The sequence below is a fragment of the Schistocerca gregaria genome, chromosome 5 (assembly GCF_023897955.1).
Source record: "Schistocerca gregaria isolate iqSchGreg1 chromosome 5, iqSchGreg1.2, whole genome shotgun sequence".
Lineage (NCBI taxonomy): Eukaryota > Metazoa > Arthropoda > Insecta > Orthoptera > Acrididae > Schistocerca > Schistocerca gregaria.
The window spans coordinates 46788249-46815259 of record NC_064924.1 but is presented as its reverse complement, the minus strand read 5'-3'; the positions used below and the strand labels follow the sequence as shown (position 1 = coordinate 46815259).

Genomic DNA, 27011 nt, shown 5'->3' with positions numbered 1-27011 from the left:
GTCTGAGCATCCTTTCTGGAATCCAAATTGTGATGTGCTAAGTAAATTGTTTTCACTTAAGTGTCCGACTACCCTTGAGTTCATTGCTTTTTTGAATATTTTGGCAAAGATTTCAGTAAGGAACTAGGGTGATAATTGTACAACTCTGTCTTGTCACCTTTCTTATGAACTGGTTTATTAACTGCATATTTTAACCTGTCTGGAAAAATTCCCTATGCGTGCGATGCATTACATATATCACTAAGGGCATAGCTTATGAAGTGGAACAGTTTTTCATAATTCTGTTTGAAGTTTCATGAGCCCCACAAGAGCTTTTGTTTTTTAGAATTTTTGTAATTGTATTTATTTCAAGTAATTTTAATATATTCTCTTGCTTCTTCAACTGAGCCGTTTAAGCGTATAAGCGTATTTTTTGTTACGTTTAGAAAGTGATGGTTAAAAATACCTGTAACTTGTGTATTATCGGTCAGAACATTGTCATTTAATTGAGTTGTTACGGAATCTTGAACACTAGCTAGCTGTCCTGTCTCCATTCTGAAAATGCTCCATAATCACTAAATTGGATCGCACACAAAAAGACGGCTTAAGATGGTACAATGAAATAAGAGTATTAGTATTTCTTTGTGCCACGCTTCCAACAGTACTTCAGATATATCATCTAGCTAAGTATGGGTGCATTAGGGTCACGTTAGGTCGTCTGATATCAACGGGCCGTGAATTGTCCACTTCCCATCTGTTTAAAAGGAAAGAACCTTTAAAAAACAAAAGTAAATATTTAATCTCAAGTGAGTAATTCGTCACAGATTACTTAATTTTAAGGACATTGTAGTTATATTTGTGATTTCAAAAAGGCTTTTGATTCTTTTGACAGAAAGGTTATAGATAAATAATTCGAGAATTTGGCATAATGTCTAAACTGGCAAACCTAATCCCTTGAAACGCTCCCAGAAACAGTCTATAAAGTAAAATTTATGGGAGAAATTTCACAGCCTTCCAAAATAAAAACAGGTGTACGAGAAGGTGAGGGCCTATCCCCAGTTTTTTTAATAGTGTGTCAGAGAAAATAGAAAGGATTTGGAACGGAAACTTACTGCAAAAACAGATAATATAAGCAACAGAGAAGTCTTTCGGGGAAAAGTTTTGAAAAGGGAAGAATTCCAAGGCAGGGTAGCTAAAAAGGTTCAAAATGGTCTGAAGATGGAAAGAAGAAACTTAATGGGCAGATGAAAGCTTACCGGAAGAAAAGGAAAGAACAAAGAATGAAGAACTGAAATTGGAACGTAGTCCTCATATGGCCTAATAGCAGAGAAGAAAAATCCGAAACACATACAGATTAAGTAACAGATGTAATATCATTTTCTAGTTTCCCATTATTTGTAATGAAACCTAGTTCTGTTTTTATAATAGACACGATACCCTAATGTCCTGTGCTACAAATTGTTAATAATTTTCTCGTACCTCAGATTATAATTAGGTATACTTACCATCAACTATTTGACACAAGAAGTTCGTATTCCTTTCGGTAAATTAGATGCCCCACCCGTTAACATTTCACTTTCGTTTCATTTATAATTACGTAAGTGTCACTGGCATAAGTCATTTCAGGTAGATAATGTACATTTGTGAGTACTGTATGTGGACAGATAGGCGTGCAAGTTTGACCGTAGGGTTACGGAACGGAGAGGACGACGTTGAGAGAGGGTCAGAATCTGTGGGACGGGGGCTACAGTGGATGGGGATGCGGCCGCAGGGTTGTGAGTGGGTGGTGAGTGTCGGCGTGTTGTGTACGCAGGACGGCGACGGCGCGCGGCAAGGCGGAGCTGGCCGACATGGCGGCGGAGCACGCGCGGGAGGACTCGGACATGGCCCGCGAGACGGCGCGCCAGTTCGCGCCCGACTTCCAGCAGCCCGGTAAGTGTGCGGCGGCGCCGTTCTCTCCGGACCTGCGCCTACCTCTGAACGTTGTCTCAGCAGACCGGCAGTAGGGAAGCCGAGAGAACCACGCTGCAGTTAAAGTCACTAATCTGCGTTCCGGCAGGAAGTTTTCACAACAAATGAAAGGTTCGAAATCTTGTCCTCAATTAATATATTCTGAAACTTTGGTGAAAGAGTATCACTGCCAAGCCCGTGCTAGTCTTAACACAGGCTCTCGCAGACCCTTTCACTCACGTTAAGAAGATTATGGTGTTGCATTTCCCGAAAACGTAATAGCTACGAAAATACTGATTGTTTTTTATTGATAATGGTCGCGAAATATTAAGTCTGTCGGTACCTAATGCAGTCACAGTTTTTAGCCACCGACCTGCTCAATAAGCCACGCGGAATATATGTCATTTCTCCTCAGAAAATTCATTAAAAAATTTCAAAATTTCGACACGCCCATCGGAATAATTATTCCGTCACTTTAGCACACTTTTAATGTATGAAACATTGCTAGATCCGGCAACTTACCGTTTCCATCGGAACTACTCCTGCACACGTCCGATCTCTTTCGTGGCTAGGCTTAGAACCCTTCTCTAGAACTAGGGTAGAGACATCTTCAACTTTTATAGTCCTGTCTTCCTCAGTTTCGTGTAATATTACGGTATATTGATAATTTTTACTTATGGACCGTCTGACAGCAACTGAATAAAACACAATTTTAGTGCCATACGCGTTTCGCCTTTATTTTGTGCAAGGCATCATCAGTAACCTGGAATATGTACATATGTTAGCTATTTTATTTACATTTTTGTTATTGTGCCTATAGGTTATAAACAGTTCTAGTGGTTGGTATTTCCTATTAGGTTGTAATGTTTTGAACTGTACTTACAGGTTGCGTGGACAATTTCTTACATATTACGCTCCTGTTGCATTTTTGGTGTGGTTCTTCTTCTTATGAACTCCAATTTGCGGTTTTTTCCACATTCCACAGCACTATGCACTGAACGCTTGTTGTAATGCAATGTTTTGGTTTCTGTTGCCGACTGTCAAATGTTTTTGCCAAAGATCGAATGTTATTGCCAAACTTATGAGTGTAACTATTGAAGTATCTGTGGTCTGTTCGTGTATGTGTGTGTGTGTGTGTGTGTGTGTGTGTGTGTGTGTGTGTGTCCGTGTGCGTGTGTGTGTATTTTGGTGTTGTTAATATTTTTTTGACTGTGTATGTGTGTGTGTGTGTGTGTGTGTGTGTGTGTGTGTCTCCAGATGGTGTGGGGAAGAGTTGTTTTTATGTTATCATTTCCTTTATTAAGTGTAGTAGGGAGCCTGTGCTGATGTGTGTTCATTTATCACATGTTTGTTTTCTGCTATGGCTTTCTGGATGTGGAAGTTTTCTTGCATTTGTATAAGATGTTTGTCATGGTTGTTTACTCTCATTATTTTCATTTCTTGTTCCATGTTTGTAGGATGGTGGTTGTAGTGTTTTAAATGCTCTGCAAATGTGGAATGGTTTGTTTCATACTTCCAACATCTGATATGTTCTTTGTATCTCGTTTCAAAATTCCTGCATGTCATGCCTATGTATACTGCATCACAACTTTGACAGTCAAGTTTATATATTCCTGATTGTTGGAATTTGTCCCTCTTGGTAGCTGGCTGGCTTAGGTGTGATTGAAGGGTTTGCCCAGGCTTATATGCTATTTTGAAACCCTGTCTGTTTAGGATGTTTGCAACTCTGTGTGTTAGTTTGTGTGTGTAGGTCATGGTGTACCATCTGGTTCTTTTCTGTGTGGTGTTGTCATTGTGTGTGTTTGTTGAGTGTATTTGTAAGTTTTCAGGTTGTGAGTTCTTTTGTATTGTGGAACTGTTGTGTTTGTTTTTTATTTGTGTTTCTATTTTTTGATTGAGCTTGTGTATCACAAGTGTGTCATACCTGTTGTTTCCCAGCTATTTGTATGATTGTACTTATTTCTTGTTCATAGTTTCTCTTGCTGTGATTCTGTTTAATCTGTTTAACAGGTGACTTAGTCCTGCAAGTTTCTGGCTGTGGGGGTGCTCGGATTAGAATGTATTATTGTGTCTGTGGCTGTTGGTTTTCTAAAGATGTTAAATGTAGTTTACCATTTTCTTTTTTAATTGTAATGTCAAGGAAATTTATTTGATTTTCTTTTTCTTTTCAAGTGTGAATTTTATATTGTGATGAGCTTTATTTATTTCTGAATGGAGTTCATCTATTTTTTTCACTTGGCTCATCTACCAGACAAATAATGTGTGGATGACATTATTTGTCTGGTAGATGAGCCAAGTGAAAAAATAGATGAACTCCATTCAGAAATAAATAAAGCTCATCACAATATAAAATTCACACTTGAAAAAGAAAAAGAAAATCAAATAAATTTCCTTGACATTACAATTAAAAAAGAAAATGGTAAACATACATTTAACATCTTTAGAAAACCAACAGCCACAGACACAATAATACATTCTAATCCGAGCACCCCCACAGCCAGAAACTTGCAGGACTAAGTCACCTGTTAAACAGATTAAACAGAATCCCACTCAGCAAGAGAAACTATGAACAAGAAATAAGTACAATCATACAAATAGCTAGGAACAACAGGTATGACACGCATGTGGTACACAAGCTCAATCAAAAAATAGAAACACAAATAAAAAACAAACACAACAGTTCCACAATACAAAAGAACTCACAACCTGAAAACTTACAAATACACTCAACAAACACACACATTGACAACACCACACAGAAAAGAACCAGATGGTACACCATGACCTACACACACAAACTAACACACAGAGTTGCAAACATCCTAAACAGACAGGGTTTCAAAATAGCATATAAGCCTGGGCAAACCCTTCAATCACACCTAAGCCAGCCAGCTACCAAGAGGGACAAATTCCAACAATCAGGAATATATAAACTTGACTGTCAAAGTTGTGATGCAGTATACATAGGCATGACATGCAGGAATTTTGAAACGAGATACAAAGAACATATCAGATGTTGGAAGTATGAAACAAAGCATTCCACATTTGCAGAGCATTTAAAACACTACAACCACCATCCTACAAACATGGAACAAGAAATGAAAATAATGAGAGTAAACAACCATGACAAACATCTTATACAAATGCAAGAAAACTTCCACATCCAGAAAGCCATAGCAGAAAACAAACATGTGATAAATGAACACACATCAGCACAGGCTCCCTACTACACTTAATAAAGGAAATGATAACATAAAAAAAACTCTTCCCCACACCATCTGGAGACACACACACACACACACACACACACACACACACACACAGCACAGCACAGCACAAAAAAAGATATATCACACCAAAAAACTCACTCTCTCTCTCTCTCTCTCTCTCTCTCTCTCTCTCTCTCTCTCTCACACACACACACACACACACAAATACATACACGAACAGACCACAGATACTTCAACAGTTACACTCATAGGCTTGGCAACAACATTCGATCTTTGGCAAAAACATTTGACAGTCGGCAACAGAAACCAAAACATTGCATTACAACAAGCGTTCAGTGCATAGTGCTGTGGAATGTGGAAAAAACCGCAAATTGGAGTTCATAAGAAGAAGAACCACACCAAAAATGCAACAGGAGCGTAATATGTAAGAAATTGTCCACGCAACCTGTAAGTACAGTTCAAAACATTACAACCTAATAGGAAATACCAACCACTAGAACTGTTTATAACCTATAGGCACAATAACAAAAATGTAAATAAAATAGCTAACATATGTACATATTCCAGGTTACTGATGATGCCTTGCACAAAATAAAGGCGAAACGCGTATGGCACTAAAATTGTGTTTTATTCAGTTGCTGTCAGACGGTCCGTAAGTAAAAATTATCAATATACCGTAATAGGGTTGAGACGCCTTCTCTACCAGCAGAGAAAAGGCGGGCAAAGAATATTGCTTTACCATTGATCAGTTAACTCAACAGCCAATAGCAAAACAACATTTCCCCCGTCAGTCCACGCTTGTCATCATTAACCAATCGCAAAATAGTAAACCTATCGACTGCACTTTTCACAGACGTAATTATCTAATATGCTGAAGTTTTACTTATGCATAAAGTTATTTACTATTGTTATTGATACCTGAACTAACTTTCCCTTTACTATAAACTGCTTTACAAATCTATTCTACAAAAATCCGCTTTGTCCACATCCATACTTCTTCGAAATGTTCCCACACTAAATCCTACTACATAACTCGTTAAACCATTATCTTCATATTAACCTTAAACCATACTCACGCATCATTCATACTGCTAAAACACATTTATAACCATACAATGAAGGCTTTCACGACCGGATGGCACTGTTGTTGATAATTGTTCCGGGTTATATGGCCGTGGTCCATGGAAAACTTCTATTCATGGAACTATACATGGAATTGAAGTTTTCCATGGACCACGGCCATATAACCCGGAAGAATTATCAACAACATTTATAACATTTTACCTACACAAAAAGACATAATAACACTTTATGAAAATACTAGAACATTTTATGAAAAATTTTCTATTACTTTAGTGCGCTCTGGTTGGCACAATCGAAACTAAAGCAGTCCCCTATCCAATATTGTCCTCTATCGGCTGATAAATAAACTAGGTGCGCGTCCAGTCTCGCGTCACCTTCTGTCACTGTCCAGCTCTGAGACACATCTCCCACTTAACCGCCTCCAAGGCAGGATCGGTATACGGCGCTACGCCTGAAGTGGGTGGCGAGGGGCGCACGCCTGACTCACCACTCACATTGCCCATATTCAAGTCACCGTACCCTTCTCCTGTTTTGCCTAACCATAGTCGTAAAACCGCAGAATCGCTGGCAAACATTATGACATTGTGGGCTGGTGTAACAGTTCGTGCGGGTGGTGATGAACACTTGAAATGAGTAAGGAACATTCGATTATCCATCAGTTTCAGCTGTTTGTGATTTTCCTCTGTAGAGTAAAGGCCACTAGAGCTGACATGGTATCAGTATGATATACGTAGAGTACGCGAAAGGCCGTGCTCATAGTCTTTGCGGCATTGTGCCGCGGGTCGCTGAAGGAGCGAAGCGTTCCTAGTGATTGGAAAAATTCGTCTTTCACGTTTTCTAGATGGGTCGTCCAATATACGCACAAAACTGTAAGAGTGTGTCCCTAATGTCCTTCTGTTATTTCATACTCCCTTATTATTGACATTTCTGGAGCCCTGAATTGCCCTCTGTAGAAATCGACATCGGTTCCAAAAGCAACGATCGTGTGATACCCAGCTCACAGATCCAGAAAGCAGTACATATCGACGTGCAGGTAGGTGCCGTGTTTCTTGACTTCTAGAAGGCGTTCGATACGATTCCGCACTGCGGCCTAGTGAATAAAATACGAGCATACGGAATATCAGCCCAACTGTGTGATTGGGTTGAAGAGTTTCTAAGAAACAGAACACAGCATTTAAGGAACTTCGGACATGTCCCACGGAAGCATTATAGGATTATTACTTTTCATAATATACAGGATGATTCTTATAAACGTTTAAATAACTCCGAAACGTTGGAGATGACGCTGAGACACGTAATTTAATATGAGGCGCATGGGACCGCAAATGTCGGGAAATACCTTAAAAGCAGATGACAAAAGTTGAACAAGTGACGACACCAGATGACGTACCTCGCCGCACGTGCAGCGATTGGCCTTGTCGATCCTGCTCTCGCTGGTAGGGGGCAGTGCTACGAATCACTCCTTTAGACGATTCTGTTTTCGTAAGTGTAAACCGATTCATCGTAGTCCTGTGCTACCGCTACCGTGAGCACTGCTGTATCACACGGAAATGCAAGAACGAAAGTAGAGTACACTAGTGGAGCGATATGTAGCACTGTCCCCTATCGGCGGGGATAGGGTCGACGCATCCAACCACTGCACTTGCTAGAAAATACATCGATAGAAAATTGATCGACATAAACAGTTGTAGTGTTGTAGTGTGTATAAATAGGCAGAAACACCCAGCATTGAATGTTTACAAAATTGCAGAACAATCACTGGAACCAGTCTCATCCGGTAAATAAATGAGAGTATTCGTAGGGAGCGATTTAAAGTGGAAAGACCACATAAAAATTAACCGCATGTAAGGCAGTTGCCAAGCTGTGATTCGATGGAAGAATCCAAATGTAGTGCACCGATGAAGGACGCAGCTTACAAAACCCTCGTTCGACAATACTTTAATATTTCTCGTCAGTCTGGGAGAGAACTCAGAGAAAAGTAGGAAAAATCCAAAGAAGAGCGTCACGTTTCGTTAATTAGATAGACTGGAAGTGGCTTGCACAGATAGATCTTTATGTAGGAGATGCTGCTTCATGGTCTCTCGACCATGCAGGTGGATCGGTTGGTCGTCCTAGGACTGCTTCTTACGCACGTCCCTTTTTTTTATTTTTCTGTTGAGAAATGGAGCCCCTCCACAATCGTATTATCCCAAAAAGTTACACCATCACCTCTGCGAAATGGTTAATTTTCTGTCTAGCTTCACAGGGTGCGAGTCTATGATGTTGTCCAGATGTTCACATGTCTTCTGTTACACTCATTAACATGGTCTCACGTGAGAAGTAGAAGATATAGAAATTTTAAGCGGTAGCTGTTTCAGCGCAGGGGGAAGGAATCTGTGCAGCCGGGTGGACGACAGTGGGACGCTGCCATCAGTCACAATTCCTGTATGGGTGTAAGGATATGTTAGTAGTGGGCAGACGGTTAGCCACGATGTCTCCTGGGCCAGGTGCAGTGTCTTCGTTAGTGTAATATGTCATGGTCGTCATTAGAGGAGTCAGTTTGATCATAAACTCTGCCATTCACTATAGAATTGCGTGTGCGTGTGATCTGAGGTCCTGACCCGGTATAAGTATTTGGAATGCCATCGCCACACCTCCACTCCCGGCACGTACGTTGACCTCAGAACGCATCGTGGGGATGGCTCGCTCCGGCGTTCGCGTGGAAGACAGTCAGGCCTCCTCCTTCGACCTGCTCGGTGTTCTGCCCTCGCTGCGTTTGGAGCAGCTTTCCAAAAGCCATGGTCGGAATGAGAAGAATTCGTACTATTTTTTAATTTATTTTTATCTTTGCGCTCCTTTTTTGTGCAGAGGTGGACGGGTGGAGGGTATTCGACAGTCAACTTGTCTTTTTTTATGTTAAAACCAATATTTAAGGAAAGGAGTATCGCTGACGCAGTCAGAGTCCATTCTGTGTACATCCCTTCCTCTCTGCTGCACTGTACAACCATTTCAACATGCTATCCGTATCCAAGCTTTGGTCTCCCTGTACGGTTTCTATCCTCCACTTTCTTTCGATTACCAAATTAATAAGCTCCTGATGCCCCCAGAATGAGTCCTATCAACGTGTTTTATCTTTTAGTCAAATTGTTCAATAAAGCTTTTTCTCTCCGATTCGGTTGTGTACCTGTTAGTTTCTAATCCTATTTAGTATTCGGTATTCTTCTTTAACACTCCGCTTCCGAGCCCTTATATTATCTTACTACCGGTACAATTTTGTGCCAGCGCTACACTTCCACGTTATGCGACGTTCCAAACAAGTAATTCGAGGAAAGACACGCAAAAACTGACATTTATATCCAACGTTAAAAAAATTCTCTTTTCCCGAAAATATTTTCTTGCAATTGTCAGTATCTGTTTTATATTCTCTTTAATTTTTTATCAAACAAATAACTTCTGTACTACCGGGTGATCAAAAAGTCAGTATAAATTTGAAAAATGAATAAATCACGGAATATTGTAGATAGAGAGGTACAAATTGACACATACACTTGGAATGACATTGGGTTTTATTAGACCCAAAAAAAAAAAAATACATAAGTTAGAAAAATGTCCGACAGATGGCGCTTCATCTGATCAGAATAGCAATAATTAGCATAACAAAGTAAGACAAAGCAAAGATGATGTTCTTTAAAGGAAATTCTCAATATGTCCACCACCATTCCTCAATAATACCTGTAGTCGAGGAATTATGTTGTCGTTCAAATGGCTCTGAGCACTATGGGACTTAACTTCTGAGGTCATCAGCCCCCTAGAACTTAGAACTACCTAAACCTAACTAACCTAAGGACATCACCCACATCCATGCCGGAGGCAGGATTCGAACCTGCGACCGTAGCGGTCGCGCGGTTCCAGACTGTAGCGCCTAGAACTGATCGGCCACACCGGCCGGTGGTAATGTGAACAGCACTGTAAAGCATGTCCGAAGTTATGGTGAGGCATTAGCGTCGGATGTTGTCTTTCAGCATCCCTAGAGATTCGGTCGATCACGATACACCTGCGACTTCAGGTAACCCCAAAGCCAATAATCGCACGGACTGAGGTCTGGGGACCTGGGAGGCCAAGCATGACGAAAGTGGCGGCTGAGCACACGATCATATCCAAACGACGCGCGCAAGAGATCTTTCACGCGTCTACCAATACTTTGTTTGTTTTTTTTTTGGTTCTAGTAAAACCCCATGTCAGTCCAAGCATGTGTGTCAATTTTTACCTCTCTATCTACATTATCCCCTGGTTTATTAAGTTTTCAAATTTATACTGACGTTGTGACCACCCGGTACTATTTACAATCTCTTTTCCTAATCTGATTCCCGCAGCGTCATCTGGCTTAAGTGAACTACACTCCATTACCTTGCTTTACTTCTGTTTGTGTCGACCTTGTAAAATGTTTCCAACACACAATCCATTCCGTTCAAATGTTCTTAGTATTCCCTGTAGTTTCTGACAGAACTACAATGCCATTGGCAAAGTTTAAAATTTTTGGTTCTTCTTCCAGAACTTTAATTCCCTTGAGAAATATCTCCTTGGTTTACTTTACTGCTTCCTCGGTATATAGACTGAGTAACATGAATAAAAGGCGACAACCATGTATCACTCGATTCGCAAGGGCTGCTTACCTTTGTCCTTGCCCTTTGATCCTTATAGCTGCAATCTTGTTTCGATACAAACTATACTAGATAGCTTTCCACTGACCTCATTATCCTGTACAGTGTGTTGAGGAAGAAATCTTATGTTGTTTAAAGGACAACATTGTGGAATTGGCAAAAAGTGTTACAGCTAATTTTTTTTTTTCCGAGACAAGTAGTTTTGGTTAAGCGATCATCTTCGTCCGGGATTAACGCCAAATGAACTTTAAGGAATGTTCCCTGGCGTCAAATACACTATTGTTTACTAGTCGTAGCATCTGTCACATTCTGACACAACTATTATATCACACAAATTTCCAGTGGTCAGCACATGCAGAACTCGACAGTGTACATTGAGGTGACAATAGTCATGGGATTCCTCAAAATCTCGTGTCGGGCCTCCTTTTGCACGGCATAGTGCAGAAACTCGTAGTGTCATGGACTCAACAAGTCGCTGGAAGTGCCCTGTACAACAAATTGAGCCATTATGACTCTAAAGCCGTTCTTAATTGAGAAAGTACTGCCATTGTGGGATTTTGTGCACGAACTGAATATTACGTCCAAAAATGTTCGATGGGATTCGTGTCGGGCAGTCTAGGTGGCCTGTTCTTTAAACCAATCGTAAACAACTGTCGCCCAGTAACATGGGGATTGTCATCCACGAAAGTTCCATCATCTTTTAGAAACATGAAGTCCATGAAAGGCTGCATGTGTTCTCCAAGAAGCCGAACATATCCATTTCCAGTCGTTGATCAGTTGAGTTGGACCAGAGGACCCGTTCCATTCCATGTAAACACAGCCCACACCATTATTGAGCCACCACCAACTCTCACAGTTCATTGTTGACAACCTAGGCCCATGGCTTCGTGGGGTCTGCGCCATACTCAAAACTACTATCAGCTCTTACCTACTGAAATCGGGACTCATTCGACCAGGCCATCGTTTGCTAGTGGTCTACGGTCTAGCCGATATAGTTACGAGCCCAGGAGAAACGCTGCAGGCGATGTCATGCTATTAGCAAAGGCACTCGTGTCGATTTTCTGCTGCCGCAGACCATTAACTCCAAATTTTGCTCACCGTCATAATGGATACTTTAGTCTTACGTCCCACATTGATTTCTGCAGTTATTTCATGCATTGTTGTGGTCTGTTAGCACTGACAACTCTACGTAAACTCTGCTACTCTCGGTCGTTAAGGGAAGGCCGTTGCCGACTGCGTTGTCAGTGTTTAGAGGTAATCCCTGGAATTCGGTATTCTCGGCACGCTCTGACTCTGTCGATCTCCGGATACTTATTCCCTTAATGATTTTCGAAATGGAATGTCCCATACGTTTGGCTCCAACTACTATTTGGCGTTCTAAGTCTGTTAATTTCCGTCGTGCGACTGTAATCACGTCAGACACTTTTTGACATGAATCACCTGAGTACAAATCACTGCTCCACCAATGCAATGCCTTTTATACCTTGTGTACGCGATACTACCACCGGCTGTATATGTGCATATCGTTATCCAATGACATTTGTCACCTCAGCGTATTACTCTGTTATGGATCTGCCCAAAGTCATACAGTAACTTTTATGATTCTTTGGTGGTTTCATAGTGTCATTCTTTAAATACATTGCAGCATTGTTTATAGGTAATGTTGTTTGTTACACAGGTGGTTGTGAGACCCATGCTCTTTATGACACTAAACTAATGTGTGAACTACACCCTGTGCGTAGTACTAGATGAGAACAGTTTAGTGTCATGTTACCTTCTCAGAGAGATATGTGTTTGCTAGGTCTGGACCGTGTTCGGTATATCCCCAAATACCGCCCGCCACCAGAAGATGCGGTGCCTGCGAAGTCCATACTGCACCAGCCGTCAACCAACCAGCAGCAGCAGCAGAGCAAGGCGAACGAGACGAGCTTCTCGGTGCCCAACCAGTACCCGAGCCCTCAGCAGCAGCAGCAGCAACAGCAACAACAGCAGCAGCAGCAGCAGTACGCCAACTACAACCAGGTGCCGCAGTCGCAGCCGACGCAGCAGCAGCAGCAATACGAGGCGCAGCAGAAGTACGGCCAGAACCCCTCCCAGTCGCAGCAGAACTACGTGTATGGCGGCCAGCAGCAGCAGCAGCAGCAGCAGCAGCAGCAGCCGAACACACAGCAGCAGCAAAACTACCCCTACAGCCAGCAGCAGCCGTCCATCATCACCACAGAGGCCTCAGACAACAAGCCTATGGCCAATAAGGTAAGCGACCTCAGCTCGGACACATAGATTATTTCAACGGTGCATTTCACGAACAATGTATTTAGTAGACGTCTCCATACAATGTTGGTTAGCGTAGCGGATCGCGGCATGATGATCGCGTCATCTTGCTTGACAGCTTACATTATCAGGCTGTGCGCAGCTAAGCAGATTCAATGCCATAGTCCTCACAAGATTGTAACCGAACTAGTTTGTGACTTAAGGAGTTACACTATTTTGTCTGTTTAGCATATGGCTCGCATAACGTCACACAAGAAAACTTCTTTACTTTGATACAGATATTTAACACTCAGAAAAGAAAGTCATGATTGTAAGTGATTAAATTTACAATATTCACAAAGAACAGAAGACTACAGGCTTATGTCCAACTGCTGAACATACACTGCACTCCGTCTCGGGCCACAAGCGGCCCAACGTTACCATGCGACCGCCGTGTCATCCTCAGTTGAAGATGCGGATAGGAGGGGCGTGTGGTCAGCACACCGCTCTCTCGGTCATTATGAGGGTTTTCTGCTGAACATACACTACTGATGCCTTATTTGCTAACAGGAACACCTCCAGATCGCCAGGAAAGGATCGCTTTGGGCACATACATATTATGTGCTGAACAGCTTATCGTTCTGCATTACGGTCACAGGTGGGTGTTGTTGTTACTATTAATTTGTACATTAAGTCAGCATATCTTCCACTCTTTGTCCTTATTCTAGTGAGTGAAAACTAGATCTTCCAATGTTCTTCAAACCCCTGTACCCCTGGTCGAGATTCAAGGAATCCTCAGCTGTTCTGGGGTAGCGTTGTCCTGCGTTATTTCTATCTATCGGTCTACTATTGTTGATCCATTGTCCAAAAGATATTTTGCACCTTGTAGATAAGGGTGACAAGAGCGAAATCTGTTTTTACTGAGTATAGGAATGGCATCATCTATACAGAGTTAAGGATCGCCAGCTACTTTTGTAAACTACAGTTTGAGAACAGCTTCACAGTGCACAACTGGGGGAACTATATGGCCGAGAATAGGAGCCAGAAAGTTGGAGTATTTCTGATTGGTCCTGTGATGGTTTGGTTCACTGCGTGTCGACGAGTTTGATGTATGGGCTATTTATCCATATTGCAGAGCAATATTCTACCACATGGTAGAGCAGACCTGATAGGAGCTACACTATGTAGCTCACATGCAATCAATTAATTGCCTTCTAATTGAATGCTGTTGCCTGTTGGGGCATTATCCAGTGCTTACGCACAGACCAGACTCGTGCGACGCATGTAAAATAGGGCCCTCGGAAACTTCCCCAGATAGCATCTTGGTGCTACAGTCCCGAACCACACCGCAGGAAGCCGAAGAGTTCCGAGTCCACAGTCTGGCGGCGACAGTGCAGCTACAATGTAGCAATGGCAGCGTAGCACACGAAAAGACATGCAGGGTGAGATGTTGACGGTTATCCACATTATATTCTAAATAATACGGAACTAAGCTGGAAATCGCATGGTAATGTTTGTAGCTCTCATTATACTGTTGAATGCTGTTTTATCACAGCATTATTTTGTTCAATGTTCTTTTTCTCACAAACTTATGTCATTGATTCAGTATTTAGATCTGACACAACATAAACTGCTTCATATCGATCTTGCAACAAAGGCACTTTGTTTTCGTGGCTGTTGGGTGCGGCCTTGCGAACAGAATGTGCTGCATAGAGTAGGCCCATGTAAGGAAAGAAAAGAGTGTCTCTTGTCTTTTTCATCTTCTTCCCGATTTGTTGCATCTTTTCTTTCTTCTAGACTGTCGTCATTTTGACGATTATGGTACTCATTTGACTTTAAAAAAGCTACTCAATAAAAAAGTACAATTTTTTGCATCTTATAGTCTCACATCAGAACTTGATAATGAACTAATTTTCTTTTCGATATTTCTCATAGTTGGTGTGAAAAGTGGTTCACTTACGCATGTGCTTTCGGATTGGAAAGATGTCTGCACCTGAACAGAGTTCAGCACCCCCTAGTGTACCATCGATAGTGACTAATCTCACTGCAAATCCAGCAATGTTTCTTGTGAACACACCTCAAGCTGAAACTTACACTACCTTGCGGAACTGAATAGTTGTGGAAAACGGTTACTAGCTTTTAACTTTTATTTATTTGTGTGCCACATGGGTTAACGTACCATATAAGGTGATCTTATTAAGGATAAACTTTTGATAGTGGCTATTTTAATGTCACTCAAACACTTGCATCTACCTACTTCATTGTAATGAATAGCTTCTCAGCACGAGAAACAGAAGTCGAAATTTGTGTCCTGCTTTCTCAGAGTAGACCATAGTAGAAGCTCCAAAAGTGGAAACTTCTGGATTAGAGTTGCGCTCTACCAAAACTACGGTTTGGTAGTGCTGGTACACTACATAAATGACGTAGTAAATGGTAGTGTTGGTAGAATCCGTAGAAACTGTGTGTTGACGACGTCTCTTTGTTAGTCTGTTTATTTGATTGTTTTGCACATAATTAGAACCGCTCACCATTCAGTGTTAATTAATTGCGTATTACAGAATATAAATTGCATTTTATAAGTAATACACTCATGGAAATGGAAAAAAGAACACATTGACACCGGTGTGTCAGACCCACCATACTTGCTCCGGACACTGCGAGAGGTCTGTACAAGCAATGATCACACGCACGGCACAGCGGACACCCCAGGAACCGCGGTGTTGGCCGTCGAATGGCGCTAGCTGCGCAGCATTTGTGCACCGCCGCCGTCAGTGTCAGCCAGTTTGCCGTGGCATACGGAGCTCCATCGCAGTCTTTAACACTGGTAGTGTGCCGCGACAGCGTGGACGTGAACCGTATGTGCAGTTGACGGACTTTGAGCGAGGGCGTATATTCGGCATGCGGGAGGCCGGGTGGACGTACCGCCGAATTGCTCAACACGTGGGGCGTGAGGTCTCCACAGTACATCGATGTTGTCGCCAGTTGTCGGCGGAAGGTGCACGTGCACGTCGACCTGGGACCGGACCGCAGCGACGCACGGATGCACGCCAAGACCGTAGGATCCTACGCAGTGCCGTAGGGGACCGCACCGCCACTTCCCAGCAAATTAGGGACACTGTTGCTTCTGGGGTATCGGCGAGGACCATTTGAAACCGTCTCCATGAAGCTGGGCTACGGTCCCGCACACCGTTAGGCCGTCTTCCACTCACGCCCCAACATCGTGCAGCCCGCCTCCAGTGGTGTCGCGACAGGCGTGAATGGAGGGACGAATGGAGACGTGTCGTCTTCAGCGATGAGAGTCGCTTCTGCCTTGGTGCCAATGATGGTCGTATGCGTGTTTGGCGCCGTGCAGGTGAGCGCCACAATCAGGACTGCATACGACCGAGGCACACAGGGCCAACACCCGGCATCATGGTGTGGGGAGCGATCTCCTACACTGGCCGTACACCTCTGGTGATCGTCGAGGGGACACTGAATAGTGCACGGTACATCCAAACCGTCATCGAACCCATCGTTCTACCATTCCTAGACCGGCAAGGGAACTTGCTGTTCCAACAGGACAATGCACGTCCGCATGTATCCCGTGCCACCCAACGTGCTCTAGAAGGTGTAAGTCAACTACCCTGGCCAGCAAGATCTCCGGATCTGTCCCCCATTGAGCATGTTTGGGACTGGATGAAGCGTCGTCTCACGCGGTCTGCACGTCCAGCACGAACGCTGGTCCAACTGAGGCCCCAGATGGAAATGGCATGGCAAGCCGTTCCACAGGACTACATCCAGCATCTCTACGATCGTCTCCATGGGAGAATAGCAGCCTGCATTGCTGCGAAAGGTGGATATACACTGTACTAGTGCCGACATTGTGCATGCTCTGTTGCCTGTGTCTATGTGCCTGTGGTTCTGTCAGTGTGATCAGGTGATGTATCTGACCCCAGGAATGTGTCAATAAAGTTTCCCCTTCCTGGGACAATGAATTCACGGTGTTCTTATTTCAATTTCCAGGAGTGTAAGTTATTAGTTTATTCCTTAACGACTGCGCTTTTAAGTAAACAGAGCAATTACTTTTGTTCCAAGTACAGTTTACATGCACAAACATAAAATAATCTATAAAATTATTGTTATTATTTTGTACTCAATAGAACGTTCTTCATCATGAGCGAAGGCAGGAGTTTCCTGTAGTTACTGTTAAATCCTTACAGTTGTTTAAGAATAACTGAACCAGATTTTTCATAATTTCTACGAAGTATTGAAGCGATATGTGATAGCTGTAAGACATATTTGTATTGTTTTCTTTACTTTTAGCAGAAAATCCCTCTATTACACGTTAGGAATCGACAATTTTTTGATAAAACCTGAATTAAACATTGACAGTTCCCGTTTTCCTTTCGATACTATTTATTCTTAAGTAACATACAGCAGGATAACTACGTGAAACAAAAATGTTTCTTAGGTTACGCAGCCCTTCGTACATCCTGACTGAGCGAGTAGACGTTTCACGGCTTCCGGTTTTTAGGGGGAATCTAGTTAGACATTAATCGCATACGAAAAGAATGCAATCATTATGAGATAACATCGAAAGTATGCAACACACCCAACATACAGATAACGAGGGTACAACCTTAACTGATGAAAGCTACTACGAAACTTACTGTAGTTTTCGCTTCCTTATGGTAGTGTACAGTACCCTACAGTAGTTTTACAACCCTAGTCTGGACTCATTCGGTAGAATTAATCGACTTTGGGTAGTATTGTGAGAGCATGAATTCCTAAGGGACGAAACTGGTGAGGTCATCGGTCCCTTGACTTACACACTACTTAAACTAACTTACGCTCAGGACAACAGACACACCCATGCCCGACGGAGGACTCGAACCTTTGGCGGGAGGGGCCGCGCGATTCGTGACATGGCGCCGCTAACTGTGCGGCCTCTCCGCGCAGCGCCGAATTATGTTTCACATTTATGGCATTCTATGGGTCTTCCCACTATGTCTTTCGTTTTTCAGTTTTCTGGGTTTTAAATAATGATAAGTTAGAACAGCGCCCTTTTCCGAAGAGCTCAGGAATGAAACAGTGGCGTTAAACGTGATTATCCATGTGTCTTATTGCCTGCCGCATCGCTCCAGTAGGAACACGAGTGAGCGTCGTGTCGCTCGACTTTTATTACAGCTGTGTCGTATTGCATATCCTATCGCCTCTGTGCGAACCGCGCCTCAGAGAATCCCGCGGTACTGGCCGGGCACCGTCTCATCCTCTACCACATGGCGTCTTTGAATTTGGATGCAAGACAGAGGGACGTGGGGTCAGCGCAGTGCTCACCCCGCCGTTGTCAACTTCACAGACCTTGGAGCCGCCATTTCACCTTCATGTAGATCCTTAGCTAGTCTTAAGAGCTTTCCTGCACCGCATTACACATTCTCCCACCAGGGCAAAATCCGTGGCGGTATCCGAAATTGAACTTGAACCCTCCACGTAAGAGTTAAGCACGCTGGCCACCTGGCTAGCAATTATTTTGCCCATAAACCATGAAAGCATTAACAAATGCGGCGCTAAAAAACGGTTGCCAATATATAATTTGGAAATTAACCACTCGTCATTACATGAACTCCATGACTCACAGGAAGGTGACTTCCATTAAATGCGCACTATGTGCACTACACGTCACATCAGATAATTCCCATGTGATGGCGTAACAAATAATTTCAGACTTTAGTATCCCTGCCAACAGGCGTCCCGATAGAGGCAGACGAGCTGACATGGGCAGAACAGAAGAGAAGTTCAGAAAGCTGCCACAAAGGGCGCACGTGTTGCGTCATATGGGCAGAGCCGCTGAAGAAGTGAAGAAGGAAAGAGGAAATGGCTCTGAGCACTATAGGACTTAACTGCTGAGGTTATCAGTCCCCTAGAACTGAGAACTACTTAAAACTAACTAACCTAAGGACATCACACACATCCATGCCCGAGGCAGGATTCGAACCTGCGTCCGTAGCGGTCGCGCGGTTCCAGGCTGTGGCTAGTGAAACTCATATAGGGACTTCTGGTAACACACCCTCGGTTCGCTGCCACGCCACCTGGAGCGCTGCAAGTTTATCAGATCATCATCTCGCTTTCTTAGAGGCTGATTTTTAGTCTTCCATGTTTGTTTTCGTTTCATAGTTAAAACAGAAGTTGGTTTCAACACAGCGTGCATCTTATTACGACTTCTTACATATATTACAGTCTGCGAATTGCGTTGTAAATGTGTTCCTCGAATTCTGATTGTGTTCTCGCATCCGTAATATTGTTTGGTGAAAGTGATTCCAGATTTTTGTTTTTTATAAAATAGGAGCTGCTTTCGTTGCGTGGTAATCTGCGAACTAATATGTACATGTTATTGCTGATGAATCTTAGTGTTAACTCCTCGATTTAAACGCGTTGCAACTATATAGCTCTTATTCTACGGTATTGTCACGAAGTGAGTATGTAGTCCTGCCTTGCATGGTGTTGCTTCTTGCCACTGAGTACCATGCATTTCAGAGAGTCTCGCACACTATGGATGTAGATGTAGATGAGTAGGCCCTACGCCTTTTGGCCTTGGTAACTAAAGCATTCTTCCACCTAAATGCTCAAAGTTTTTCACACGTTAGTTGCAAGCACTACAAACAGTACATTTTAGCATAATTCAATGAACATTTCGGTGGCCTCCATTAAATGTGAGAGTACAAAAAATGGATGGTATCAAAAATAACAAACAATATGAACAATATGCTGACCGTGCATTTAAATTGAGCATTTTAGACATGGATTCATAAGCAGTCTCCGAACTCCGTCCAAACAGACCTCGGAAGGCCCAATGATACCGACCGACCGCCGTGTAATCCTCAGTCCACAGGCGTCACTGGTTGCGGATATGGAGGGTCACGTGCTCAGCACACCGCTCTCCCGGCCATATGCCAGTTAACGAGACCAGAGCTGTTATTTGACAATATAATGAAAAGGCCTGTCTGGCCGAAAGTTTTGTTTGACAGTCCTTTTGTCATGCCTATATAAGACTCATCATCTCCGCTGTATGGTGAGGAGCAACTATCCTTTCATAACATTGTCATTATTCCATCGTGGATTTTCCACTGCTTCATCTAACCATTCTTTCTTACCTGTAAGTGGCGTGCAGTACACAAAAATACTATTTTACACGACTGGTGATAGCAGCGAAACATATTTAGCGCTTAACTGAACATTAAAATATATATTAAGTGTATACGTATACAATAAATCACGTAATTAAACCTGATTACAGTTAGAAAGAATAATTTACATGAGATTGGATTTACCACTCTGCACTGTATTTGAAAGTTGCTCGACACATTAAAACTGTGTGCCGCGCCTGAACTTGAACCCAGGACCTTGCGTGGCGGGCAGTGGTGTCGGTGGGTGTCACGGCAATCCTCACAGCTTCAATCTTATCACTATATCCCTCTCTCTCTCTCTCTCTCTCTCTCTCTCTCTCTCTCTCTCTCTCTCTCTTACTCTCCGCTTCTTTGTAAACCTCACAAAACATTGTTCCGTGTGCTCTGCACAGTTTAAGCTCTTACAGCAAGTGAGTGAATTGCCCGCAAGAGGCTAGGGTCCGAACCGGTACACGGTTCTAATCTTCCAGCAAGTGCCAATAATTTACTTGATTTAGTTGCATCAGAAACGGTCAAGTGATGTCACATCCTAATGTACACTACTGGCCATTAAAATTGCTAACCAAGTAGAAATGCAGATGATAAACGGTTATTCATTGGACAAATATATTATACTAGAACTGACATGTGATTACATTTTCACGCAATTTGGGTGCATAGATCCTGAGAAATCAGTACCTAGAACAACCACCTCTGGCCGTAATAACGGCCTTGATGCGCCTGGGCATTGAGTCAAACAGAGCTTGGATGGCGTGTCACGTACAGCTGCCCATGCAGCTTCATCACGATACCACAGTTCATAAAGAGAAGTTCCTGGCGTATTGTCACGAGCCAGTTGCTCGTGTTTTCAATTGGTGAGGGATCTGGAGAATCTGCTGGCCAGGGCAGCAGTCGAACATTTTCTGTATCCAGAAAGGCCCGTACAGGACCTGCAACATGCGGCCGTGCATTATCCTGCTGAAATGTAGGGTTTCACAGGGATCGAATGAAGGGTAGAGCCACGGGTCGTAACACATCTGAAATGTAACGTCCACTATCGCCAGTATGGCGATGACGAATTCACGCTTCCAATGTGCGTTCACCGCGATGTTGCCAAACACGGATGCGGCCATCATGATGCTGTAAACAGAACCTGGATTCATCCAAAAAAATGACGTTTTGCCATTCGTGCACCCAGGGTCATCGTTGAGTACACCATCGCAGGCGCTCCTGTCTGTGATGCAGCGTCAAGGGTAACTGCAACCATGGTCTCCGAGCTGATAGTCCATGCTGCTGCAAACGTCGTCGAACTATTCGTGCATATGGTTGTTGTCTTGCAAACGTCCCTATCTGTTGACTCAGGGATCGAGACGTGGCTGCACGATCCATTGCAGCCATGCTGATAAGATGTCTGTCATCTCGACTGCTAGTGATACAAGGCCGTTGGGATCCAGCACGGCTTTCCGTATTACCCTCCTGAACCCACCGATTCCATATTCTGCTAACAGTCATTGGATCTCGACCAACGCGAGCAGCAATGTCGCGATACGATACACCTCAATCGCGATGGCCTACAATCCGACCTTTATCAAAGTCGGAAACGTGATGGTACGCATTTCAGCAACAACGTTTCACCAGGCAACGCCGGTCAACTGCTGTTTGTGTATGAGGAATCGGTTGCAAACTTTCCTCATATCAGCACGTTGTAGGTGTCGCCACTGGCGCCAACCTTGTGTGAATGCTCTGAAAAGCTTATCATTTGCATATCACAGCATCTTCTTCCTGTCGGTTAAATTTCGCGCCTGTAGCACGTCATCTTCGTGGTGTAGCAATTTTAAAGGCCAGTAGTGTAATAAGCCGTCAATGTGCCTTAGAGGCGATCTAACAAAAATTACGATCTTCTTCTCTTAGTGCTCTAATTTTATTACATATCATTACCTCTTGAAACAAACAGAAATATATTTCCAAGTCGCTTTTTTGCTTCTTGAGATAGGATGAAGGACAAACTTACCGCTGATGTAATAATTTCTGCTCTTCCTCCGCCAATGTGGAAACTTTTCTCTCACTTTATCACCCATTTCTTCTCGCAGATGACAGCCAGAAACCTCATCTATGCCTAATTTGAATTTAGATTCCATCGAGAATGCAAATCGTTGCTCTGTATTTCCTCTGCACGCATTACGCACAGTACTGCTTCTTTTACATTAATAAATCACCTCCATGTTGTGGTTTCGTGGGTAGAGTGGTTGTAATGGATTAGAAGAATATGGAAGGTACTGATAACGCACATCATTTGTTACATGTATTTATAATGGTACGAGTTACTTATCGATAAAGATGTTCCTTTCTGAAAATGTTCAAGCTCTTTTAATGTAATTGGTATTCTAATTCCGCAGGAAACAGAAGTTGTACTAATTTTTTCAAGGAATAACTTTGGAAATCTGTTAAAAGCTACACGGTCATTTCTCGGAGTTTTAAAAAGTTAAATTACGTCTCAGAAAGGAGCGTATGTCTTGCTGTCATTACGTGGAAGTTTCAGTCCAAAGCTCCGGCGTGTCGTTTATGGTTCAAATGGCTGTGAGCACTATGGGACATAACTGCTGAGGTCATCAGTCCCCTAGAACTTAGAACTACTTAAACCTAACTAACCTAAGGACATCACATAGATCCATGCCCGAGGCAGGATTCGAAGCTGCGACCGGAGCGCCTAGAACCGCTCGGCCACTCTGGCCGGCCGGGTCGTTTAGTTATCCTTCGTGGCGTCTGTTTAAAAATTGTTTGCTTGTCTTTTGTATCTCGTAACGGGCCCTACTAGACACTTCAAACTTTCGCTGAAACTACTCTTGCTTGGTCCCGGAGTGATTTTAAGTTATATTTCATTTTACCACAGTTTTCTTCCGGCATCTCTGTAAATGAAGAAACGTCTCATGTCATTCTGTATGTACCTACTTTCGCGTCTTGTGCTCGCTGCCAAAGTGGAGTGAGCTTTTGTATCATTATAGACAACGGTTTGGGTTATGTATGCCCTGTGCTGTCTTTAGTTGGTGGTCATATTTAGCTTTGGTCACATGAAATCATTGTCGTTTGTGGGCCACAAAGGTAATAACGTACATGTGAGAAAGTCGTGAAACGATAAGAACACCCCAACTTAAAATTCGTCTCGGTGCAGAAGGTAGGGCACGGTGCCTCAGTGCCGACTGGTAACGAAAGCCTTAACATACGGAATAAATTCTCAGATACGTGAGTGGCTCGAAGATATCGTAAGTTGACGACACCCTGCCTATCTCACCCATGTTAATTTAGGCAAGTATTTGACCCATTTCTGAAAAAACTATTTGATGCAGGACCTTAATATTTTTACTATATATTACATGATGCTAAGAGTCAACTGTACAAATTCTACTTTATGCGTTTTGTAGTTTTTAAGAAATAGTTTTTTAAATTTATTAACAAAATATATTAAGTTTTTTATGCACAAAATATTTTTTTTGGGGATTTCCTAATGGGGGAATATTAATGAATGTAGTACCACAGGTGGCTTTTTGTGTTATGCAGAGTCTCTGAAAATTTCATTCATTTATCTATGATAGTCTCTGATATAATAGGGCATACGTACTGAAAGTTTTAGTTTGTGGGAAATTAACCTTAAAGAAAAAAGCTTTTGGAATTCGTTACTTACAGTTAATTAAAACTGACCTGCTGCATATGATGGCCCCTCTTTGGCCTCTAGCAGGTCTTCCAGCTTCTTTTTCACCTTCCTGGATGTTTGTCTTGCTTTCTTGGCCATATTAGATGCAGACCTGTCTGCGTTGGCTATCCTCACTTTATCGCAATGTAGCAGCCCAATGATCATATTTTCACCAGGATTAATTCCCAGCTTTTACAGTACACAACACTTTCCAATTTTATCACACGTGAATGTAATAACAGCATCATGAACTCCTAGTTTCATTGTATGCATACTTACAAATACAGTTTTAGGAAGGCGATTCCAAAATATGCTGTTGAGACATTCATTTGGGTTCTGTGTCTGCCCATGCAGACATTTCCTTAGAAGGTCAGGATGAGCCAAGTCTCTGAAAATAGGTTTAACTACTGTAATAACAGCAGCAGGAAGAGAATGCTGGTGAGAATAAGATTCTCCAGTTGCCTGGCCCTATTGTATTTGCACCACGAATTTCTCCTGATGGACGCAATCCATGACATGGCTTATCATCAGTAGAGGACTTATGGAAGAATATGGCCCAAACATCACTCTTCATTGCCTGCAGATTTTTTTTTATTTCTCCTAATTGGCTGCCCATAGTATACCTGCAAGTTTTCTATAACAACTACTCGCAGTCACACGTGAACAAAACTTACCGCGTGTTTGAAAGCGTGTTGCTTACAAACAGCAGAAACAAAAGAATACCGACCGTTGCATGCCAAGGGAAGCCAACACACTCTGTAGTAAAAAAAATGCCTAACGTGCAATGTAGGGGGTGTAAATATCTAAAATATATGCAGAAAAGTGGGTGACAGGAAAGTGGGCGTGGCACATAAACACACGTGGTAGGAAAATGCTCGCAAAAAAAATTTCTGCAGAATCCTTTTCAGAGTACTTAAATAAAACCTTAATCTATCGAAATATGATGAAAACCGAAAATCGATCTTTTTCGACCTGAACCAAAGTGTGGTCCCCTGAATTAATAGAACCCAGTACGTTCTTGGACGGCGAGAGTTCACGGGAGACAAGGATATCATTAGGAGCATCCCGATAAAGCGTGGTATCACCGCTCTTGCACCCTATAAACATAAATTATCTGACAGGTATGGTGATTGGCAGTCTCTGGCTATTTGCTGACGACGGTGTGGTGCACGGGAAGGTGTCGTCATTGAGCGACTGCAGGAAGCTTCAGGATAACTGGGGCAAAATTTCTAGTTGGTGTGATGACTGGCAGGAGAAACGTAAGTAGTGAAGGTTAATAGAAAAGCAATCCTGTAATGTTCGAATACAGTATTAGTAGTGTGCCGTTTATCAAAGTCACGTCGATTAAATATCGACACGTAAAGTAGTAAAGCGATCTGTAATGGAACGAGCACCTAAGAACGTTAGCTGGGCACGCTTGTAGTCGACTTCGGTTTGTTGGGAGAGTTTCGGGAAAGTAGCTCATCCGCAAAGCAGAGTACGTACAGAACACTCGTGCAAACTATTCCTGAGTACTGTTCGACTATTTGGGATTCGTACAATGTCAGATTAAAAGAAGGCATCGAGGCAATTTAGAAGCGTGCTGCTCGCCTTGTTATCGAGATCCGAATACGGGAGTACTTCGTGATCTCAAATGGATTTTCTCGGGGAGCGCTACTGAGAACTTGTAGTGAACAGATATTTGCAGCTAACTACTGAACGCTTCTACTGCCGCTAGTGTAAATATGTGTAAGGACCGCGAAGACAACATCAAAGAAATTAGGTCTCGTACAGAAGCATATAGACAATCGTTTTCCTTCGCTCCATTTGCGAATGGAATAAGAAAAGAGATGACTAACAGTAATACACGGTTCCCTCCGAGGCACATGTGGTTTTCTGGAAACAGTGGTTTTGTAAATGGTTGCGTTTTCATCTTGCCCCCGCCATGTTATTACTAAAGAACCCGTATATTCGACATGTCATGCACACAGAACAACAGTAAATAGCTGCGTGAAAGTCTGGTCCGTCGAATTTCTGAGGAGGAAGATTAGTATCGACACAGACAGCATTACGGACGGAACTCGTTCAAAGTCGGATATAATGAGAGAATAACGAATAACCGCAGCGAACGCACTGAAAGTATGTCGGAATCAACCGTATTGCCGCAGAGTTAGAATTAATTTCGTTAAAAGAACCGATATATGATGCAGAAGTGTAGTTATCTTTTCATCAATCCCTCTCTTTCGTTGGCCTGTCCTTGTGTGAAACAGAACCTCACGAATAAAGTTGTAGCGTAGAAAGCATTTCCATCCTCTGCAGGAACACAAGCCTCACATCTGTGGTCCGTCGGAGTATATGGAATCATTTCATGCTGCAACGATGACCTTCTTTAATAGACTGAGGGCACGTAACTTCAAACAAGAGATTTTTCACATATTCGCGTGGTTGATTCTAATGTTCCTTGAGTTAGCAAGCATGACTGCACTGTAATTAACATTTGCTTACGAATAAATGTAAAGGTAGAAAATAACACACTAAATAAAAATTAATAAAAAATGGAAAATAATGACTTAATGACAATATTAAAGGAGGATACGTGTAAGTGGATATGAACAAAACTGCACTAAGTGTTCCAAAATGTTAAGAATTTCAGGACTGGAGGGTTCCAACACCTTAACAGAATCCAGGACTGACCCAGAAGCCGAAGAATGTGTTTCTAAACATTGTAAATATGAACAAAGGATCAGCTAAATATCTTTCGAAAACGCTAGATAGCAATCACATTGAAAGCGAGAAAGTGAAGAGATTTTAGTATTTTATGTATTTGCCAAAACAGATCAACTTTTATATAACACATCATTTGCTAACACAAAATTTCAAATGCTGTTTAAAGGAAGTAAAATAAGTGGAAAAAATCGAGAAATTGGAAAAGTCCTCACACCTCGGATCAAACAAGTCTACATATGTATTACATGATTGTCCGGAATGCAGAAGGCACATGCTGCGATGCATCTGTTCTGAACTCCTTATTACTTCACATATTTTATAATTTATATCCTGTATTACAGTA

General features: G+C 42.5%; 1 protein-coding gene across 2 annotated transcripts in view; it reads left to right on the top strand.

Moving 5' to 3' along the window:
- Positions 1-27011, top strand: part of LOC126273462 (junctophilin-1) — an 815451-nt gene that overhangs the window by 592644 nt on the left and 195796 nt on the right. For both annotated transcript variants that reach the window (XM_049977021.1, XM_049977022.1), the window contains exons 6-7: positions 1793-1911; positions 12684-13135. In XM_049977021.1, coding sequence (XP_049832978.1) covers positions 1793-1911; positions 12684-13135 — 571 coding nt within the window. The remainder of the gene's footprint in view (positions 1-1792; positions 1912-12683; positions 13136-27011) is intronic.